Raw genomic sequence first — 22,906 nt, forward strand, 5'->3', positions numbered from 1 at the left:
GTGATGTCACTGGTTCCTAATGATTGGATAGCCTGCATTATCAGTGATTTCACTAGTTCCATGAAAATGGATAGGCTGCATTGTCAGTGATGTCACTGGTTCCTAGTGATTGGATAGGCTGCATTCTCAGTGATGTCACTCAGTGATATAAATACCCCTTTGAAGCATTTCAATAGCCAGGTTTTGAAACAAAGGGGAGTAAAGGGTAAAGATAGGAGCCATCTAGAGTATGGTAACATTATGCCTTGTGATGTGACTGCATCATAGTGGGCGTGTACACACCATCCAGAGACATTATAAAATGTATATTTTTATTGAAGCAATGAGTGATACAATCCGTAGTAGAAACTCAACAAGGTATTGTACATAGAAGATATTTTCACATGGCCCAATCTGCCCAAGTAATGCATTACACTGCAGAGAGAGATACAGAAAATAATACAGTGACAAGTGAAAGAAAATTATGAAACATTCTAGGAGGCAGATGAATCAAGTATACAATTATATAGATTTTAACAAAAAACATGCCTCCGAAAGCTATAGGGAGCAACAGGTAGAAAAGAGAACATTATGTACGATAGAAGAATGTCTCTAGAAATTTGCAGCATCAGGCCCGTAAACACAAATGCAATAAACTATAAATCATCAAACCTGCTCACCACTTGCCCCCCAAGATCACACACTAATAAAAAGGGGGTCACCCTCCACCATGTGCAAAAGATACCAGGGGATACTGCAGAGAGAGAATTATGAATGTCAGTTTATATGGCTGCTAACAGGATCACTATGAAGCTTTTCCACCCCTCGAAAAACCTCTTGGTTCTGGTTTCCTTCTCTAGCGTAAGCCCCGCCCACTCCATGCAGAAAAACTATTTCATTTTGAAAAGGGACATGAAAGACTGCGCTCAGCCCCTGATGTCTGTCCTTGATCATAACATATGTCGATATTATCTCTAAGCGTGTGCAGTCTCAATTCTAATCTGGGTATGTGCTGTATACTGGGAACCAAACGTTTCGTCAATTTATGTCAAACAGGTGTAAAAAGTACAAATATAAATGTCAAAATATCTTTTATTGCGGAGTCACAGTGCTCCTGCCAAACAACTTGTCAATGCTATAAGCTAAATAGAAATTAATTCTGTCCATGCAAATGGCGTAAATTAATCCCATACCAAGTCCCTTTAAAAGTCTCTAGTCACTGGTGATATCCAGCAAAATGAATGCACATAAATGTTCCAGTTATCAAAGTACATGTTCGAATGCTGATCGCAAATACGTATACATTAAAGATGGTGTTTCACCCTGAACATAAGTCCTTGGTGCTGCTGACAGCAGCAAATGTTCAATTAAACAAGACAAATGTGTGGTGGGGTATATATGTTCTGGGGGTGCGGCGTCCCGTAACCCTCAGGTACATATACTTACCCTTCTTCTCGTGGTCGTCCTGTATACGTATTTGCGATCAGCATTCGAACATGTACTTTGATAACTGGAACATTTATGTGCATTCATTTTGCTGGATATCACCAGTGACTAGAGACTTTTAAAGGGACTTGGTATGGGATTAATTTACGCCATTTGCATGGACAGAATTCATTTCTAGTTAGCTTACAGCATTGACAAGTTGTTTGGCAGGAGCACTGTGACTCCGCAATAAAAGATATTTTGACATTTATATTTGTACTTTTTACACCTGTTTGACATAAATTGACGAAAATAAGATTTTAAACCTACCGGTAAATCTTTTTCTCCTAGTCCGTAGAGGATGCTGGGGACTCCGTAAGGACCATGGGGTATAGACGGGCTCGGCAGGAGACATGAGCACTACAAAGAACTTTACAATGGGTGTGCACTGGCTCCTCCCTCTATGCCCCTTCTCCAGACCTCAGTTAGAGAAACTGTGCCCAGAGGAGACGGACAGTACGAGGAAAGGATTTTTGTTAATCTAAGGGCGAGATACATACCAGCCCACACCATCCACACCGTATAACATGGAATATACGCAACCAGTTAACAGTATGAACAAAACAGTATCAGCCAAAGACTGATCCCAACTGTAACATAACCCTTATGTAAGCAACAACTATATACAAGCCTTGCAGAAATATGTCCGCACTGGGACGGGCGCCCAGCATCCTCTACGGACTAGGAGAAAAAGATTTACCGGTAGGTTTAAAATCTTATTTTCTCTTACGTCTTAGAGGATGCTGGGGACTCCGTAAGGACCATGGGGATTATACCAAAGCTCCAGACCGGGCGGGAGAGTGCGGACGACTCTGCAGCACCGATTGAGCAAACATGAGGTCCCCATCAGCCAGGGTATCAAACTTATATAGCTTAGCCAAAGTGTTTGAACCCGACCAAGTATCCGCTCTGCAACGTTGAACCGGCGAGACTCCTCGGGCATCCGCCCAAGAAGAGCCCATCTACCTAGTAGAATGGGTCACCACCGACTTCAGTAACGGCAATCCAGCCGTAGAACAAGCACGCCGAATCGTATCACAGATCTAGCGTGTAAGAGACTGCAGAGACGCAGGCGCCCCAATCACGCTGGGGCATACCGGACAAACAGAGCCTCTTTTTCCCCAATCTGAGCCAAACTGGCGACATAAATATTCAAAGCCCAGACTACATCGAGAGACCTTGAATCAGCCAATGCTTAAGCAACCACAGGCATCAAGTAGGCAGGTTTCTGCGAAACACCGAAACCACCGTTGGCCGAACTATTATCCGAGTTCTCAATTCCGCTCTATCCACCTGGAAGATCAAACAGGGGCTCTTGTGAGACCCAGCCGCTACTTCCGACATCTGCCCTGCGGACGCCAAAGCCAAAAGCATGACCACTCTCCAAGAGAGAATTTTTAACACAACCTTTCATAAAGGTTCCAAACATTTTGACACAAGAAAACGCAACACCACGTCAAGGTCCCACGGTACCAATGGGGGCACAAATGGAGGTTGGATGTGCAGTACTCCTTCCACGAAGGACCGAACTTCCGGAAAGGTTGCCAATTTTTTCTCGAAAGAAAATTTATAAGGCCAAAACCGCACTGAAATGGAGCCTAACTTTAGGCCTGCACCCACACCGGCTTGCAAAGAATGGAGAAGAACGACCCAGCTGAAATCTTCCGTAGTAGCCTTCTTGGATTCACACCAAGACACACATTTTCTCCAAACACGGTGGTAAGGCATTGCCGTTACTTCTTTTCTAGTCCGAAGAAGTGTGGAAACGACTTCACTGGGAATATCCTTTCTGGTTAGGATCAGGCGTTCAACCGCCACGCCGTCAAACGCAGCCACGGTAAGTTTTGATACACGCCCGGATCTTGTTGTAACAGTTCCTCACGTAGAGGAAGAGGCCAGGGATCTTCTAAGAGTAGATCCTGAAGAACCGGATACCAAGCCCTCCTCGTTTAGACCGGAACAATGAGGATCACCTGAACCTTTGTTCTTCTTACGTTTATCACCTTCAGAAGAGTGAAAACAAAGGGGACACATAGACCAACTGCAAACACCCAAGGTGCCCCGAGGACGTCCACTGCTATAGCTTGAGTGTCTTCTGACCTGGAACAATATCACTGATATCTCTCGTTGAGGCGAGACACCAACATGTCCGATTGAGGCACTCCTCAAAGACTTGTCGCTTCAGTGAAAACTTCTCGATGACGACCGTATTTCTCCCGGATGGAGATCACGTCTGCAGAGGAATCCAAGTCTCCATCGTTCACATCCGGAATGAAGACTGCTAATATAGCGTTTACCAGTCTTTCCACCCAGCGGAAAACTTTTTTCCGCATCTGCCATTGCCGCTTTGCTCCTTGTTCTGCCCTAGCGGCTTACTTACACCACTGCTGTCAAGTCGTCCGACAGAATTAACACGGGCAGATCACGAAGCATATGTTCATTGAAAATAGCTCTTAATTCAAGAAAGCTTATTGCAGACAAGCTTCCCAGCTTGAACTTTTCCTCTGGAAATACTTCCATTGCACGGACTGCTCCCCAGTCTCGGAGATCTGCATGCATGGACACCAGGATCTCATCCTGTATTCCGAACCTTCGTCCCTCTAGGAGGTGAGAACTGAGCAGACACCACAGGAGCGAAAACCTGGCCATTAGGATTATATTCCGGCGCATGTGCAGGTGAGACCCGGACCACATTTCCAACTGGCCCCGTGAAAACCAGTCGGGCATTTGACCTGCTCACCGAAAAGGCCTCTTAGGCTGCATCGATCTTCTTCATCAATGGAACATATTGATGGATTGTCACTGCAAATCTGATCCGACTACGGATCCTCAGATCTCTTTCCACAGGAACACACAGAACTTCAACCGTTCCGTATCTACTCTGATACCCACCTCCGACGCCTGCGTCGTTGGGAACAACAGCCTTCTCCTGTGTTGAAGAACAGTCAGAGAGAAAACAACGATTTACACCACTTGTGTCTTGACCTCGCCTTGATCAGGAGAGTGTCCAAGTACAGAACAACAATGGCTCTTACTATTGAAAGAATACCATCCCACTGCCATCACTCCGGTGAAATGGCAAAGACAATCCTGGATATCCACCCAGGTAACTAAATGCGGAGATCAACGTATTTAAACCTCTTCGTTTTTTTTTTGTTTTGTTTTTTAAAACAGGGACAGCAGGACAATTCCCTGAACCTGACGCACCTCTGGTATGGCGTTGCATACTACCTCCCCTTCCAGAGGGGAAACGGCAAGATCTATTAGAAAAATCAGTGAGGGGAAACATCTGTAATGCCAGAATGTCCCCCTTTGGATTCTATAATTAACTCACAGATCCTAGTCTATTCCCGGACTGACTGAAAAGTAGTAGACGAGTTTCCACCGGAGTGGGCTCCAGCCAGATAGACTCAGCGACATGTGGTGGATGTGGTAGAAACAGAAAACGACATCCGCTTCTGCGAACCTCACAAGGCTGCAGAACTCTTACCTTTTCACCTTCCACTGTCTGCACAGAAAAGGAAAAAAGAACGATATCGAACCGGTTAAAACGACTGCATCCCACAAAAGAATGCGTCACCAACCGTTGTGAAGGAGACTAACTCACAAAGTTAGATTTACCAGCAGTATCCACCAAGATTGACTGAACTGAGGCATCCCCAAACAGCGGTACACCGTCACAGGGAAAAACTCCAGTATCTCTCGGAGTCAGCCTCAGCATTCCCGCGGCCACACCTCTTGTATACGCACGGCAGCCTGCCGCAATGTTATAGAGAAGAATCAACATAAGGAACATCCCCTCTCTCTTTAGGGTAATTCTATCGGATGCTTTTCCGAATATAAACACTCCCTCATGTGCATGTAATGCAAATAAGCCCAAAGCATAGAAATAAAATATCACTTAGCTTCCTGTATACGATCCTTTGCGACAGGTCCCCGTGTTGACCAGGAGTTGACTTTCACAGTATTCTATCTGCGTCGGGAAAAGAATAAACATTCGGACTCCTTGAGAGGATCTGAGACCAACTCGTCACGGCCGACCTAGAGCTTTATCAACAGAGCAACCAGCACATGAGAAGGAATACTATTACTACAGCATTCATTAGAAATCATAATATGAATATACATAATGTAATACACAATTACACACATATCCTAAATATTAATGTGTTCTGAATGAGTATGACCATGTACTGAAAGCCCCAGTTGTGGATCTAACAGGAAACCTTATGGTAGACAGAAAACCTAGTAATCGTCGACAGCAGGGAGTAGTAACCAGGCAAAATAACCTTCTGGTGACCCCGAGAGGTCCAAGGGAAGTATACATATATAATTTTAATAACACTCCCCAACACATACTACCATATTTGTGCTCGAGCTACAGGCCCAAGGAACCGTACCATACATATACATATAAATATATATACAGGTATAAGGCAGTTACAGCATGTTAATTTACACTCAGTAATAACAGTTGGTGCCGACAGGGTCCCCCACATACTACTGTGTCTCCCCTACAGTGTTTACTTTTGCCAAGCAAACAATTACCGACCTGCTGACACTGCATCTACTGAATCAAGTACCAACAGGCGTCGGCGATGCCGACAGTGATCCCCATAACTTGTTTGTGACAGAGCACTCACGCCTGTCGACATATGTCGACTAAAAAGCTATAGTGGGTATCTGACAGGGAACACACAGAGATATATGCACAACACACAGATTACAAGCCCATTTATCTAAAATAGTGTTATATAGTCGTCTATATAGCACTAAACACTGTGCCCCCCCCACGTTTGCACTGTTTCCATTGTTATGGAGGGAACATGGAGAAAAAAAGCGCTGAATCGTGTTGTGAGGGCTAAGCCCCGCCCCTTCTCGGCGCGCTTCAGCCCGCTATCAATATAGCTTCTTTTATGCCGGTGGGGGTCCCTATACAGTGTCGATACACTGTATACATTCGCTGCCACCCTCAAAAAGGGTATATACTGCTGCACAGGGCGCCCCCCCCCCTGCGACCTTGTAGTGCAGTCGGCGTGGGAGCAATGGCGCGCAGCGCGACCGCTGCTTCATACTGGCGGGGGTATGGTACACGGTGCCCGGGCACCGAATATGCGACTTATGCCAGTGTAGAGACGATCAGTAAATTGCTGCCCAGGGCGCTCCCCCCCAGTGCCCTGCACCCAGTGAGTGCCGTTTGTGTGTGGGAGCATGGAGAGCAGCGCGACCGCTGCGCTGTACCTCCGTTACTGAAGTCTTCTGCCGTCACTGAAGTCTTCTGTTCTTCTAATACTCACCCGGCTTCTTTCTTCTGGCTTCTGTGAGGGGGTTGACGGCGTGGCTCCGGGAACAAGCAGCTAGGCGCAACAAGTGATCGAACCCTCTGGAGCTAACGGTGTCCAGTAGCCTAAGAAGCAGAAGCAGAGCCCTAGAACTAAGAAGAAGTAGTCTGACTTCTATCCCCTCAGTCCCACGATGCAGGGAGCCTGTAGCCAGCAGGTCTCCCTGAAAATAAAAAACTTAACAAAGTCTTTACAGAAACTCTGTAGAGCTCCCCTAGTGTGTGTCCAGTCACTCCTGGGCACAGAGTCTAACTGAGGTCTGGAGGAGGGGCATAGAGGGAGGAGCCAGTTCACACCCAGTCAAAGTCTTTTAGTGTGCCCATGTCTCCTGCGGATCCCGTCTATACCCCATGGTCCTTACGGAGTCCCCAGCATCCTCTAGGACGTATGAGAAATCAATATTTTTTTCACTTCACTTGTCAGTGGTTTTAACGTTATGGCTGATTGGTGTATATAAATTATGAATGCAACATGGTTTCATGAATATCAACTCAAGGAAATATAACTGTGAGTTTCTGCTGTCACAGTAGCTGGTTCTCAACTATGTGACTTTTCTCATGTATAACAAGATGTGATTTTTGTATAAAACATTTCCCACACACAGAGCATGGAAATGGCTTCTCACCCGTATGAAGTCTTTGATGTGTAACAAGATGTGATTTACGTGCAAAACATTTCTCACACTCCGAACATGGAAAAGGTTTCTCACCTGTGTGAAGTTTTTGATGTCTATCAAGATGTGATTTTTGTATAAAACATTTCCCACACTCAGAGCATGGAAACGTTATCTCACTTGTGTGACTTCTCTTATGCATAACAAGACTTGACTGCAGTGTAAAACATTTCCCACACTCAGAACAGGTAAATGGCTTCTCACTTGAGTGAATTCTCTCATGTGTAATAAGGGCTGATTCCTGTCTAAAACATTTCCCACACTCAGAACATGTTAATGGCTTCTCACCTGTATGAAGTCTTTGATGTGTAATAAGATGTGATTTACGTGTAAAACATTTCTCACACTCTGAACATGGAAATGGTTTCTCACCTGTGTGAAGTCTTTGATGTCTAGCAAGATGTGATGTATGTGTAAAGCATTTCCCACACTCAGAACATGGAAATGGTCTCTCGCCTGTGTGACTTCTCTGATGTATAACTAAATCTAATTTCTGTGTAAAACATTTCCCACATTCTGAACAAGTAAGTAAATTCTCACCTGTGTGACATCTCTGATGTGTAATAAGACGCGATTTACGTGTAAAACATTTCCCACACTCAGAACATGGGAATGGCCTCTCACCTGTGTGACTTCTGTGATGTTCGACAAGAGTTGATATCTGCCTAAAACATTTCCCACACTCAGAGCATGGAAATGGTTTCTCACCTGTATGACATCTCTCATGTCTAATAAGAGCTGATTTAAGTCTAAAACATTTCCCACATTCAGAACATGGAAATGGCTTCTCACCTGTATGAAGCCTTTGATGTGTAACAAGATTCGATTTACGTGTATAACATTTTTCACACTCAGAACATTTAAATGTCTTTTTACCTGTATGAGTTTTCTTATGTCTAACAAGAGTTAGTTTATGTGTAACACATTTCCCACATTCAGAAGAAGAAATGATTGTATCACCACCATGATTTGTACAATGTGCAGCAATATGTGAGTTACCAGAACATTCCTCAAGAACAGGGGGATCAGATATCTCTGCACTGTGAGGTGCTGGATGTATATTAAGGGTAATGCGGTTTTCTTCTGGAGACCCTTGCGTGATGTTCTTATCTTCTGATTTACAATCTGGGGACCAAACGAGATTTCCCTCCAAGGTATTCCTTGCTTTGTTTCCATCTAGTAGAAATTAAATAGTTAACCAAATATCCCAAAGCAAAGGCATTAATCAATATTTGATCTCACCGCTATTTCCATAGGTTTATGCTTGGTAAAACCTGAAGCGGAATACTTTGAGTTGCTACTTTTCACTGAAACATAATACTGGGGAATAAAGCAAACAAGGGGAGGTTTTCTTGAGTGTGGCTGGGTCCCAGTAGAGTGCCAGGGTGGCCCATCCCTCCTGTGGTTGTAAAATCGATGTCACACCATTTCAGAAAAGAACACAAGGATGGAGACTCATAGGGGTAAATTTACTAAGATTCGTATTTTCCCGTTTCAGGTCAAAGTTCAATCACGAATGACATCGAAAGTGTAAAACTGCAACTTTTTGAATTTGTTACGATGGATTTACTAAGCTGTCGTATTCGGGTTTTTCTTTTCTTCCGATGTCGATGTCATTCGTGTTTTTTTTGTGTTTTTTTACGGCAGTGATTAGCAAAACACTGCCGACTTTTTTACAATTAATCTCGGCCGGATCTGTGTGATCCGTGCTGGGGTTCTATTTTTTTTTTTTTTTAATTAAACACTGTAAAATTAAAAAAAAAAAATTGCGTGGGGTCCCCCCTCCTAAGCATAACCAGCCTCGGGCTCTTTGAGCCGATCCTGGTTGCCGAAATATGGGGGGAAAAATGACAGGGGTTCCCCCATATTTAAGCAACCAGCATCAGGCTCTGCGCCTGGTCCTGGTTCCAAAAATACGGGGGACAAAAAGAGTAGGGGTCCCCCGTATTTTTAAAACCAGCACCGGGCTCCACTAGCTGGACAGATAATGCCACAGCCGGGGGTCACTTTTATATAGTGCCCTGCGGCCGTGGCATCAAAAATCCATCTAGTCACCCCTGGCCGGGGTACCCTGGGGGAGTGGGGACCCCTTCAATCAAGGGGTCCCCCCCCCAGCCACCCAAGGGCCAGGGGTGAAGCCCGAGGCTGTCCCCCCCCATCCAATGGGCTGCGGATAGGGAGGCTGATAGCCTTTGTTGTAAAAGAAAAGATATTGTTTTTAGTAGCAGTACTACAAGGCCCAGCAAGCCTCCCCCGCATGCTGGTACTTGGAGAACCACAAGTACCAGCATGCGACGGAAAAACGGGCCCGCTGGTACCTGTAGTACTACTACTAAAAAAATACCCAAAAAAAAGACAAGACACACACACCGTGAAAGTATAATTTTATTACATACATACACACATACATACATACTTACCTTAAGTTCCCACGCAGGTCGGTCCTCTTCTCCAGTAGAATCCAAGGGGTACCTGTTGAAGAAATTATACTCACGAGATCCAGGGGTCCAGGCTCCTCGGGAAATCCAGGGGTAATCCACGTACTTGAAAAAAATAACAAAACGGTGTCCCGACCACGAACTGAAAGGGGACCCATGTTTGCACATGGGTCACCTTTCCACGAATGCCAGAAACCCACTTTGACTTCTGTCTAAGTGGGTTTCTTCAGCCAATCAGGGAGCGCCACGTTGTAGCACTCTCCTGATCAGCTGTGTGCTCCTGTCCTCACTGACAGGCAGCACACGGCAGTGTTACAATGTAGCGCCTATGCGCTACATTGTAACCAATGATGGGAACTTTCTGCCCTGCGGTTGACCTAAAGTGACGTCACCGCTGAGCAGAAAGTTCCCAGCATTGGCTACAATGTAGCGCATAGGCGCTACATTGTAACACTGCCGTGTGCTGCCTGTCAGTGAGGACAGGAGCACACAGCTGATCAGGAGAGTGCTACAACGTGGCGCTCCCTGATTGGCTGAAGAAACCCACTTAGACAGAAGTCAAAGTGGGTTTCTGGCATTCGTGGAAAGGTGACCCATGTGCAAACATGGGTCCCCTTTCAGTTCGTGGTCGGGACACCGTTTTGTTATTTTTTTCAAGTACGTGGATTACCCCTGGATTTCCCGAGGAGCCTGGACCCCTGGATCTCGTGAGTATAATTTCTTCAACAGGTACCCCTTGGATTCTACTGGAGAAGAGGACCGACCTGCGTGGGAACTTAAGGTAAGTATGTATGTATGTGTGTATGTATGTAATAAAATTATACTTTCACGGTGTGTGTGTCTTGTCTTTTTTTGGGTATTTTTTTAGTAGTAGTACTACAGGTACCAGCGTGCCCGTTTTTCCGTCGCATGCTGGTACTTGTGGTTCTCCAAGTACCAGCATGCGGGGGAGGCTTGCTGGGCCTTGTAGTACTGCTACTAAAAACAATATCTTTTCTTTTACAACAAAGGCTATCAGCCTCCCCATCCGCAGCCCATTGGATGGGGGGGGGACAGCCTCGGGCTTCACCCCTGGCCCTTGGGTGGCTGGGGGGGGGGGGGGGCCCTTGATTGAAGGGGTCCCCACTCCCCCAGGGTACCCCGGCCAGGAGTGACTAGTTGGATTTTTGATGCCACGGCCGCAGGGCACTATATAAAAGTGACCCCCGGCTGTGGCATTATCTGTCCAGCTAGTGGAGCCCGGTGCTGGTTTTAAAAATACGGGGGACCCCTACTCTTTTTGTCCCCCGTATTTTTGGGACCAGGACCAGGCGCAGAGCCCGATGCTGGTTGCTTAAATATGGGGGAACCCCTGTCATTTTTTTTCCCATATTTCGGCAACCAGGATCGGCTCAAAGAGCCCGAGGCTGGTTATGCTTAGGAGGGGGGACCCCACGCAATTTTTTTTGAAAAAATAAGCACTTTCCCACCCCTTCCCACTGATATACATGCACGGATCTCATGGATCCGTGCATGCCTATCCAATCACGAATAAAAAAAAAAGGTCTGGTTTTTTTTAGCACTTTTTTACGAGTTGTAATTTTTCACGGCAGTGTTTGTTTTTTTTTTTGCTTTGCACTTCTTAGTAAATGACCGAGATTCATACTTAAACAGCCGCGTTTTGACCGATGGTGTATTCATTCGTAATTTTTTACTTGGACTTGCAAAAAATTACGAATGCCCTCATCTCTGCCGTGATTAGTGTTTAGTAAATTACCGAGATGACACTTTGATGAAAAAACGGCATCTCGGTCAAAATCGGGAGCTTAGTAAATTTCCCCCATAATCTGAACTCAGACATACTATACCACTGGCTTGTTTATCTTTGCATAATCTATTATGTGAAAGGAACCTAATGGGAGAATCCAAGGTGACATCAGCGAGTTCAATGCCTTGGTTCCATTATTGTTCATATTCTAGCGCTGTTTATATTTCCCGTCTTCTGTGTCCATGTATTTTAAAATGTGGTGAAACATTAAAAAAAAAGTGATACCTGATAGAAGAGGGGAAACACTAAAAAAACTAGTTAAGATGGAAATGCAGACCATATTTATGTATAAGACCTTGGAGCCAATAGGTCTCAATAAGGATTTTGAGACAAAATGGTTCATATAAATTATGTGAAGGATTTAAAGGGATTTGCTTATACTAGTGATTACATCTCTGCTAGCATTTATTGTATTCTGATGATTGCCCTTTAAGATACTGTTTTAATATATTGTTTTTTCACTCCATTTGATTGTATGGTCGGTCTCCACCAAAATGGCGCTGAATAAACACCATGATGAATTGGACGTTAATTGACCTCTATATCTTGAACTACTATAAATGGACACTATATTTCCGGCGGCGGATCTCGCAGTGTTGGACCGATCGAATGACGTATTTCCGCTGATGGGACCTTTGCGTCGCCAGGGCTATGGAGAGCGGGATTGCGTGATGACGCACTTCCGCTGGAGACGGTGCCCACGCTGGAGCCGCATGCCGAGTACAACTGAGAGCACCATTTCCGCCGGAAGTAGCGGCTGCACATTGGAAACAACTGAAAGTGGCAAACGGGCCGGAACAGGAGGGATAACGATGTTGTGGAATGGATACACTGGATTGGCTTTTTATTATAATTGTATATGGGGTTTTAGCTGTTGGAAGATCCATGTCTGGCAACAGGATTTCTTTTTGCTTTAATGGGTGGGGTATAAATACCCTGGTGGTGTGGATACCTGTACACCTTGAAAGAGATAACAAGCTGTTATCGAAACGCGTAGGTGAAGGTATTCTGGGGACACATGGAGGACTCACCTGCCGTTAATGACTACTCCTGGGGACGCCTAGTTGATATTTATTAAAACGTGCATTTGTCTACTTCTATCTGTAGACCATCGAACTTGGTGAGAGTCCACCTGTCTTACTATATTTTATATTGTTGTTTTATTAAACTTTTTTTACGGTATTACACCATTGAGCTCCTCTTCATTTACATATCCACTGTGCATGAGCTAATCGGGAGAAGGGCTGTGCTCCATAAGAATTGGAGGGGAGATAAACATATTGCGAGTCGGTGATCCGCTCCTCACACAGTGAATATTGTCTACCCTGTGTAGACCACCTTATTTGGTACGAGTCTACACTAGAAAGCCAATTGGTCTATTTCACATATGTTCTTTACACAGTGTTACACTATGTATGTGTTTATATTATTTAAGGTTAAGATATCACTAGATCTTTGACGTGAGTCAGCCTCTTGACAAGTCCCTGAGAAGAGCCCGTGAATTGGTGTGGTAACTTTCCTATTTCTTGATCTGTATTTTGAAGTGTTGGTGACACTTTATACCACTATATCCAGGCTGTTTGTTTGGCGCATGAGCGTGTGATCAAGATTGTTGTTTTACGCTCTCTGTATTGTGTTACGGTCACTGATGTTCTCTATTGAATGGTGGTCACTGATGCTCTCTGTACTATAGGTTGATCACTATGATGATCTCTGTATTATGTGGCGGTCACTGATGCTTTCTATATTTTATGGTGGTCACTAGTATACTCATTATGTGGTGGTCACCGATGTTCTCATATGGTGGTCACTAATGCTCTCTGCATTATATGTTGGTCACTATGATGCTCTCTATTATGGTGGTCACTGATGGCTCTCTGTATTATATGTTGGTCACTATGATGCTCTCTGTATTGTGTGGCGGTCACTGATGCACTCTGTATTATGTGGCGGTCACTAATGCACTCTGTATTATATGGTGGTCACTGATTCTCTTTATATTGTAGTCACTTAGTGTTCACTCTAGCCTTCTTTCACAGGGCGCTGCGCCCTGCCCCTTTTCTGAGTGGCAGAATGTGCCCTGCCCGTTTATGCCCGCCCTGCTGATTACTAAAGGACTGCCTAATCACCGCCGCGCCGGGCGCACTGTCACAGCCCCCTGCACCTCCCCGCCGCTCTGTCCCATCACGCTGTCACTGCCCCCTGCTCCTCCCCGCCGCGCTGTCACTGCCCCCTGCTCCTCCTCGCCGCGCTGTCACTGCCCCCTGCTCCTCCCCGCCGCTCTGTCCCATCGCTCTGTCACTGCCCCCTGCTCCTCCCCGCCTCTCTGTCCCATCGCGATGTCACTGCCCCCTGCTCCTCCCCGCCGCTCTGTCCCACCACGCTGTCACGCCTCTCCGCCGAGCTGTCACTCCCCCCTGCAGCTGCCTTAGGCTTGTCGCGCTAGCTGAAGGGGATCTGGTAAGATAAGGAGGGCTGGGTTTGCTTCTCCCGCTGATGCAAACCCAGCCCTCCCTCGTCTGTGTATATGGATCAGTGTGGTGACCATTTTCAACCAGCTCCGCGGTGTGTGAGGGGGGACCAGCGCGATCAACTCCCGCAGCATCAGCCCCCAGTAAGTAAAATTGGCACAAAAAAAGCAGAGATCAAAAATGTGCCCTACCTGGTGCAGTGTGTCTCAGTGCTCTCTACCTGGTGCAGTGTGTCTCAGTGCTCTCTACCTGGTGCAGTGTGTCTCAGTGCTCTCTACCTGGTGCAATGTGTCTCAGTGCTCTCTACCTGGTGCAATGTGTCTCAGTGCTCTCTACCTGGTGCAGTGTGTCTCAGTGCTCTCTACCTGGTGCAGTGTGTCTCAGTGCTCTCTACCTGGTGCAGTGTGTCTCAGTGCTCTCTACCTGGTGCAATGTGTCTCAGTGCTCTCTACCTGGTGCAATGTGTCTCAGTGCTCTCTACCTGGTGCAATGTGTCTCAGTGCTCTCTACCTGGTGCAATGTGTCTCAGTGCTCTCTACCTGGTGCAATGTTTCTCAGTGCTCTCTACCTGGTGCAATGTTTCTCAGTGCGCTCTACATGGTGCAATGTTTCTCAGTGCGCTCTACCTGGTGCAATGTTTCTCAGTGCGCTCTACCTGGTGCAGTGTGTATAACGTGCTCTCTACCTGGTGCAATGTTTCTCAGTGCTCTATACCTGGTGCAATGTTTCTCAGTGCTCTCTACCTTGTGCAATGTGTATAACGTGCTCTCTACCTGGTGCAGTGTGTATAACGTGCTCTCTACCTGGTGCAGTGTGTATAACGTGCTCTTTACCTGGTGCAATGTTTCTCAGTGCTCTCTACCTGGTGCAATGTGTATAACGTGCTCTCTACCTGGTGCTATGTGTATAACGTGCTCTCTACCTGGTGCTATGTGTATAACGTGCTCTCTACCTGGTGCAGTGTGTATAACGTGCTCTCTACCTGGTGCAGTGTGTATAACGTGCTCTCTACCTGGTGCAGTGTGTATAACGTGCTCTCTACCTGGTGCAGTGTGTATAACGTGCTCTCTACCTGGTGCAGTGTGTATAACGTGCTCTCTACCTGGTGCAGTGTGTATAACGTGCTCTCTACCTGGTGCAATGTTTTTCAGTGCTCTCTACCTGGTGCAGTGTGTCTCAGTGCTCTCTACCTGGTGCAATGTTTCTCAGTGCTCTCTACCTGGTGCAATGTGTATAACGTGCTCTCTACCTGGTGCAATGTTTTTCAGTGCGCTCTACCTGGTGCAATGTGTATAACGTGCTCTCTACCTGGTGCAATGTTTCTCAGTGCTCTCTACCTGGTGCAATGTTTCTCAGTGCTCTCTACCTGCATTGTGTATAACGTGCTCTGCCTGGCACAAAGTGTAGAATGTGCTCTATCTGGCGCAATATGTATAACGTGCTCTACCTGTCGCAGTGTGTATAGGAGGTTCTACCTGGTGCAGTGTGTATTAGCTGCACTACTGTGTGGTGTAATGTGAATTGCCACTATTATGTGGCCATGTCCCTTCCCCACGAAAAACAGCGCCCCTAAATTTTTTCAGCGCGCCTTCAGCGCGCACTGCCCATTCTTTGGCATGTGGGAATGGGAGGACCAAGCATTATAGTATGTACCTAATTTTGCCCTTCTAACTGAAAAATGTGCCCTCCCGAATGAAAAATGTGCCCTCCCCGTGATCAGCACCCTGCCCTAAAAAATCCTAGAGTGAACACTAGTCACTGCAATGTTCTCTGTATAGTACAGCAGTCACCGTGATGCACTGTGGTGGGTGAGGTAGTGTAGTACAGGCAGAGATACTTCCCTAAGACATTAGAACCTGTATGCTTCCTATTTTTTTGTTCTTAAATAAATAATTTTATTGTCATTTTCACGTTTCCAGACTTTTCTTGTAAAACAAAGGCAAACATCACATTCAAGTATACAATACATGTTTCAATATCATTCAGTGTCTAACAGGGATGACATCATTCTAATTACTTATATTTTTCATCTAGAACAGTCAGGCACCGAATGAGAAAAAAAATCAAACCTTATTTGCCATCCCGTAAAATAATACCCATAACAACGCTAAACAAAGCACAAAAAGACATATAGGGAAGGGGGAGACAAGACAAACAACGCATACACACAAAGACTGGAAATACCAACCACAGAAGATAACCTAAGTCAGGTATTGTGGTACAATACAATCGTATAAAGTATGGCCATTATTGGACGCTTCCTCTGAGGTAGTATCTTAAAAAGCAATAAGCGCAGTGCAAGACAAGACAAGACAAAACAAAACAAGAAATTCCTGCTCTCTACATCTGATTCAATGGTTATATTCTAAACCACCTCACATATCTAGTCTTAGTAATCCATAACACCGCCTTTGTAGGTGACAAATTAAGCTATCTATCCATGACAGTTATGAAGTGTTATACAGTTGCCTGTAGAGAAACCACTCCGTGGTTTCAAATAATTTATGGATATGGGTTTGTACCGTATTTCCCAGACTAGAGATATATGTATCCCATTTCCTCATACATTTTAGAACTCTGTTTTCAATATCAGGTAGAGAAGCTCTACGTTCAGAATATAAGACCATGAGGAGCATATTTTTAACTGCCTCCAGGGAGGGAGTAGATTTTTTAATCCAATGAGTGAGGATCTGCTTTTTCACAATACAATACTCGGAGTAGTAGTGTGTAACGACCAGTTTGTAAAATCTAGAAACAGACAAGCTATGGGGTCTTTTGAGAGCTGAACGTGAAAGGTAGCATTAATATACATCACCACTTTACACCAAAGCAGAGATATCTTGCCGCATGACCACAGATTGTGGAAAAGTGTTGCTCCCCCCATTCCACACTTGACACAACATCTTGTTTCCTCAGGAACCATATGTATTCTCTGATTTGGAGCAATGTAAGCTCTTTGAAGGGTTTCTAAATGAACCTACTTCAGGGAAGCAGAATGTAAATATCGAATGCAAGCGCCATATTATCCAAAATCCCATCCTGCAAATCAAAATGTCCTGGCCCCATTTATCAAATGATTTTGTCCATAATTTGTCCCTCTCCGACACTCGCAGAGTCGTACGATAATATTTAATTTTATATGGCCAATCCTTTGTGAGGGTTATTAATGTATGTAGAGAGTCAGGTGTAACTACTGAAGAAAAAGGTAACGGTCGGGATTGTATAAAGTGGCGTATTTGTAAATACATAAAGTTATTATGTGGGATCCCATATTTTAATTGCAGTTTAGAGAATGAATGTAAAGCTTAGCCCCCAGGATCAAAAACATCCTTTACAGCTGTTATTCCTTTATCTCTCCAGCCCAAGAAGTGCACGTTGTCAAGACCTGACTTGGGTTTCCCCAAAAGGTGTCATAAGCAGAAACGCCTTGGTTTCTTTGTAAGTTAGTATGAGAAGAATGTCATGCTCTGTAAGGTTGGGCAAATAGGATATTTGACATCATCTTAGGTGGAAGTTGTTTCGGAGGAGTATGAAGAAGGGCTGCCGGGAAGAATGGATGTAACACTGCTATTTCCAGTTAATAATTAATAAATATGGATCTGCCCCAAAGCCACTCAGTAATGTATCTAAACATTGCTGCTCTACTGAATATTGTCACATCAGGGATGCCTAAGCCTCCCTCCTCTCTAAGTAACTGAAGTCTAGAATAGGGTATTATCGGTTTATACCAGCCCAGAGAAATTTCGTGAACATTTTGTTTACATATTGTATATCCTTTTTCCTGAAAGAGAGCGGGAGCATCAATAATAAATATGATAGCTTCATAAAAACAACTCCTCTGATCACCTCGACCCTTCCCATTAATGATAAAGGGAGAATTTCCCAATCCTGCAATAATTTGGCCATAGAAGCCAGGATGGAACCGAAGTTGACGGAATATAAATCAGACAAAGACAGAGGTACACGTATTCCCAGGTATTTAAGGTGGCCATGAGCTATTAGGAAATCTGGATAAAACGGGGTGAGTTGAAAACATAGTAACATCCCCTGACATTGGGAGTAATTCAGATTTGGAGATGTTTATCTGATATCCTGCAAAAGACCCAAAGGTTTCAATTAGAGACACTATTGTAGGGATAGAGACCGAGGGGTTAGATATGAACAAAAGCATATCATCGGCATATAATGCCAGTTTAACCTTACCTATAGATATCCCTGAAAAGAAAGCTAGTGGCTCTAACGCCATTGCGAAAAGAAGGTGGGAAGGGGGCATCCCTGTCGTGTACCCCTTTGTATCATAAAAGGGGGAGATAGCATGCTGTTACCCAATACTTGTGTTGATGGGGCTCAAACAACATTTATACACACAGACAAGTAATATAATAGCAAGCCTGCCTTACTGTATGTGAGAGGGAGACAGAGAGAAGGGACCAGCACACCTAAGCTAAGCAGCCCCAGTGAGGCTGCAAGCTGTTATATCACTGTGTGAAACCGGAGTATTAGTACTTTTCAGGACACAGATTGTGCACTCCCCCTTTACTACACCCCTGTACCAGTTTTCCTGCGTATCCTGGGTGTCTGGATAAGCAGAGGAAGGCACCAAAACGCCGCTGGTCCCGCTCTGAAGCTCCGCCCCCGTAATGGCGCCGGAGCTTCATAGATATTTATACTATCAAAGTCTCCATATAAGTGTAAAACATCACATGTATGCTAGTTTACACCACCGCTGCCAATGTACACAGGGGGGCTGTAGCGGGTCCCCCTAGGGAGGTTTCCTTATGCCACCCCTGCGTTTTGCCGCACCAAGAAACCGGAGTACCCGTTTTTGTACTCACCACTCGTCACCTTCAGACAATGTTAGGGGTGTGCTGCGTGCTGCGATTATGACCGCTAAGGCGCAATGCCTCACTGTACAACAACCTCTCAGGACGGTGGTCCTGCAGCTGGGAAGCGGCTCTGACGCCTGAAGAGACCAGTAACCACTCCCCCACCTAACTCCCACGGTGCAGGTGATGTTGCCCAAACAGCATACCAAAAATAATAAAGTTTTAAAAGAAACTGAAGAAAACTCTCTGGAGCTGCAGAGTGTGCATCCTCTACTGAGGGCATTTTGTTCTAAACTGCCTATGGGAGGGGACAGAGGGGAGGAGCCAGCACACCCACTTGAAGAAATTTAAAGTGCACCGGCTCCTTTGGACCCCGTCTATACCCCATCATACTAATTCCCCAATATACCTTATGGATGCTAGAGAAACAACTTATCTTGAAAAGCTTGAGTTTAGGGGTCCACCATCAAACTGGGCAAAGCTGATATTTGAAATGTTCAGGGGGGTAAACTGGTACCCAGTGGCCTGGAGCTTTGTACTGACATACTGCGGTTATGGAGTTTTAGCTTCCCCCAGTGGTGGTCTAGAGACTCAGCAGAAGCAGTACATAGCTAACAGGAGATTCGTTCAAGTTCGAGTCCAAGGAACCGGAGAAACTAGGAGCCAAGCTTTAAAAAAATTTGAACTCATGTATTTTGGGGTGGTTGAGGCCTAGAACCTAATGAAACTAATCTTTACACCTCTAAAATTTGGTGGAGTTCGGGAACCGCCAGCCATAGTGGTGACCCCAAGAAGTGGACCTATTTTTAGGGTAGGTGGTACCACTTCCAGCAGGAGTCTAATAGCAGCTGACTCCTCCACTGTGCAGATATGTTTTTTTCTCATTAGCCGATACTGACAGAAGTAGGTGTAGGATAAAAGATTGTTCTAGTGACTGCAAGAAGAATGTGAGACTCTTGTATGTAATAAGCAATTATCACTCACCTGTGTTGATATCTGTAGGGATTTCCTCCTCCTTACATTGCTGGTCACCCATCACAAATGTCTCTTCTGTTCTCACTTTATCTTCTACCTTAATATCAGTCACACTTGTCTCTTCTTCTCCCTCTATTTGTTCTGCCTTGATATCTGTCACAAACGGTTCTTTTTCTCTCTTTATATCTTCTGTCTCGATATCAGTGACATGCGTATCTTCTTCTGCCTCATAATCAGTGAAATAGGTCTCTTCTCCCTCTATATCTTCTGCCTTGATATTAGTGACATATGTCTCTTCTTCTCTCTCTATATCTTTTGCATTGATATCAGTCACATACGTCTCCTCTCTCTTTATATGTTCTGCCTTGATATCAGTCACATACATCTCTTTTTCTCTCTCTACATGTTCTGCCTTGATACCAGTCACATATGTCTCTTCTTCTCCCTCTATATCTTCTGCCTTTTTATCAGTCACATACGTCTCTTTTTCTCCCTCTATTTCTTCTGCCTTATAACCAGTGAAATATGTCTCTTCTCCTAAATCTTCTGCCTTGATATTAGTGACATTTATCTCTTCTTCTCCCTCTATACCTTCTGCCTTGATATCAGTTACATACGTCTCTCCTTCTCCTTCTATATCTTCAACCTTAATATTATTTAAGTGGCCTTCATCCTATATAAACCAGTAATAAGACATTAATAATGTGTGATTTCAGTAAGAGATTAAACAATACAAAGGCCACACTCAGATTTTCTACAAATCCTATAGTGAAAGTCACTTTGGCATTTGACAAGACCCTAAATCCCATCTACCTGATACTCTTGTGTGGTCCTGTGATTTTCCTCTGTATAATCTTCTGAACAAAGAGGATGAGGACATCTCTCTGAGGTATTTCTGTTACTGGATCCATCTGTAGGACATACAAATAGACTGAGTACATTGTATATATGTGATTATCAGATGAAGTGTGTATATACTGTAGGTGGTCCTCATACCTGTTCTCCCCTGTACAATAAATTAAAATCTCTTCTTACCCAGTGATGCGAGGGGACAGTGATTCTCCATCATCACATCCTCATACAGACCCTTGTGTTCCTCTATATACTTCCGCTCCTACATAGAAAGACAAACAGTGATATCCTGACACCCAATAACACAATCATCACACCGACACCTCCCGTGGTGTTACTGTATAATGCCCCATTCCCAGCAGTCACCTCTCCAGTCATCACCCAGACACCTCCCCTGGTGTTACTGTATAATGTCCCATTCCCAGCAGTCACCTCTCCAGTCATCACGCAGACACCTCCCCCGGTGTTACTGTATAATGTCCCATTCCCAGCAGTCACCTCTCCAGTCATCACCCAGACACCTCCCCTTGTGTTACTGTATAATGTCCCATTCCCAGCAGTCACCTCTCCAGTCATCACCCAGACACCTCCCCTTGTGTTATTGTATAATGCCCCATTCCCAGCAGTCACCTCTCCAGTCATCACCCAGACACCTCCCCTGGTGTTACTGTATAATGTCCCATTCCCAGCAGTCACCTCTCCAGTCATCACCCAGACACCTCCCCTGGTGTTACTGTATAATGTCCCATTCCCAGCAGTCACCTCTCCAGTCATCATCCAGACACCTCCCCTTGTGTTATTGTATAATGCCCCATTCCCAGCAGTCACCTCTCCAGTCATCACCCAGACACCTCCCCTGGTGTTACTGTATAATGCCCCATTCCCAGCAGTCACCTCTCCAGTCAGCAGCTGAATGATCTTGTTGGTGAGTTCCAGGATCTTCTGGTCATTGTCTCTCTCATGTATCAGTGAGTGAGGTGGAGGCTCAGTTCTCCTGACCCATAGGGACAGCTTCTGGGGGTCTCACACTCACCGGATGTCTTCTTCACTACTGCAATAATGTGTGACAACAAAGACATTAATAAAAAAGATAAATGGAATTTCACATATTTGGAGTTATTTTTTAACCATACACAGATATATGTAAAAAACGTGAGAGTCAATGCATGACTATCTTTTCAACAACAAAAAAATATATACACAAACACGAAGGTATACAATCGTGGCAAGACAAGGAATTATCTGGGTCATCCAGGAGAAATGCATTGCGGTTAAAAATACTACACTATCAGGCACATTATTTTATAAACTCAAAAGCAAGATACAGTGGACTCTTAGGGGTCTATTCATGAAGCAGTGAAAAGAAGTGAGCAAGTGGAGAAGTTGCCCATGGTAACCAATCAGTATTGACGTAACATTTATAATTTGCATACTATACAATTGTACGAAGCAGATGATTGGTTGCCATTGGTAACTTCTCCACTGGCTCACTTCTCCACACTTTTCACTGCTTCATGAATAGACCCCTTAGGGCTTTGCTCAAAGAGAATAGATACAGGTGACTAGCACCTCCTGCACTGTGAACGTTTCAATTTTATTACTTAAAAACTGATTAATCTTAGGGGCGGTCCATTAGACAAGCCCTGGAAGGTTGTAACCAGCAGCAAGACACTTCAAGCTTCACAAACACAGTCTGGCCATGATGCAATGTAAAATCATTGACCACGTTCCTCCTAATCTCAGGGGTGGTAACAGAGGAAACAATCATAGAAGCTTGCTGGATACACACGTTAAACACTATCGCCCATTCGGCCCTAACGAGAACATGGACTGTTATTGTTTTCTGTAATAGTGATAGTGCTACTCCTTATCACGATGCTTATTTGGTTTCTTTAAAATATGAAAAAGCCATGTCTCTTACGTCCTAGAGGATGCTGGGGACTCCGTAAGGACCATGGGGTATAGACGGGCTCCTCAGGAGACATGGGCACTACAAAGAACTTTAGAATGGGTGTGCACTGGCTCCTCCCTCTATGCCCCTCCTCCAGACCTTAGTTA

General features: G+C 44.8%; 1 protein-coding gene across 2 annotated transcripts in view; it reads right to left on the minus strand.

The window, feature by feature from the left end:
• Nucleotides 1–1,685: 1,685 nt before the first annotated feature.
• Nucleotides 1,686–22,906, minus strand: part of LOC135057048 (oocyte zinc finger protein XlCOF22-like) — a 70,191-nt gene continuing 48,970 nt past the window's right edge. For both annotated transcript variants that reach the window (XM_063962923.1, XM_063962922.1), the window contains 5 exons: nucleotides 21,743–21,899; nucleotides 21,032–21,110; nucleotides 20,810–20,907; nucleotides 20,006–20,669; nucleotides 1,686–8,655 (listed from right to left, as the gene is read on the minus strand). In XM_063962923.1, the coding sequence (XP_063818993.1) occupies nucleotides 7,328–8,655; nucleotides 20,006–20,669; nucleotides 20,810–20,907; nucleotides 21,032–21,065 (2,124 nt within the window). In that variant the 5' untranslated portion in view covers nucleotides 21,066–21,110; nucleotides 21,743–21,899 and the 3' untranslated portion in view covers nucleotides 1,686–7,327. The remainder of the gene's footprint in view (nucleotides 8,656–20,005; nucleotides 20,670–20,809; nucleotides 20,908–21,031; nucleotides 21,111–21,742; nucleotides 21,900–22,906) is intronic.

Source organism: Pseudophryne corroboree, chromosome 3 (genome assembly GCF_028390025.1).
Source record: "Pseudophryne corroboree isolate aPseCor3 chromosome 3, aPseCor3.hap2, whole genome shotgun sequence".
Taxonomy (NCBI): domain Eukaryota; kingdom Metazoa; phylum Chordata; class Amphibia; order Anura; family Myobatrachidae; genus Pseudophryne; species Pseudophryne corroboree.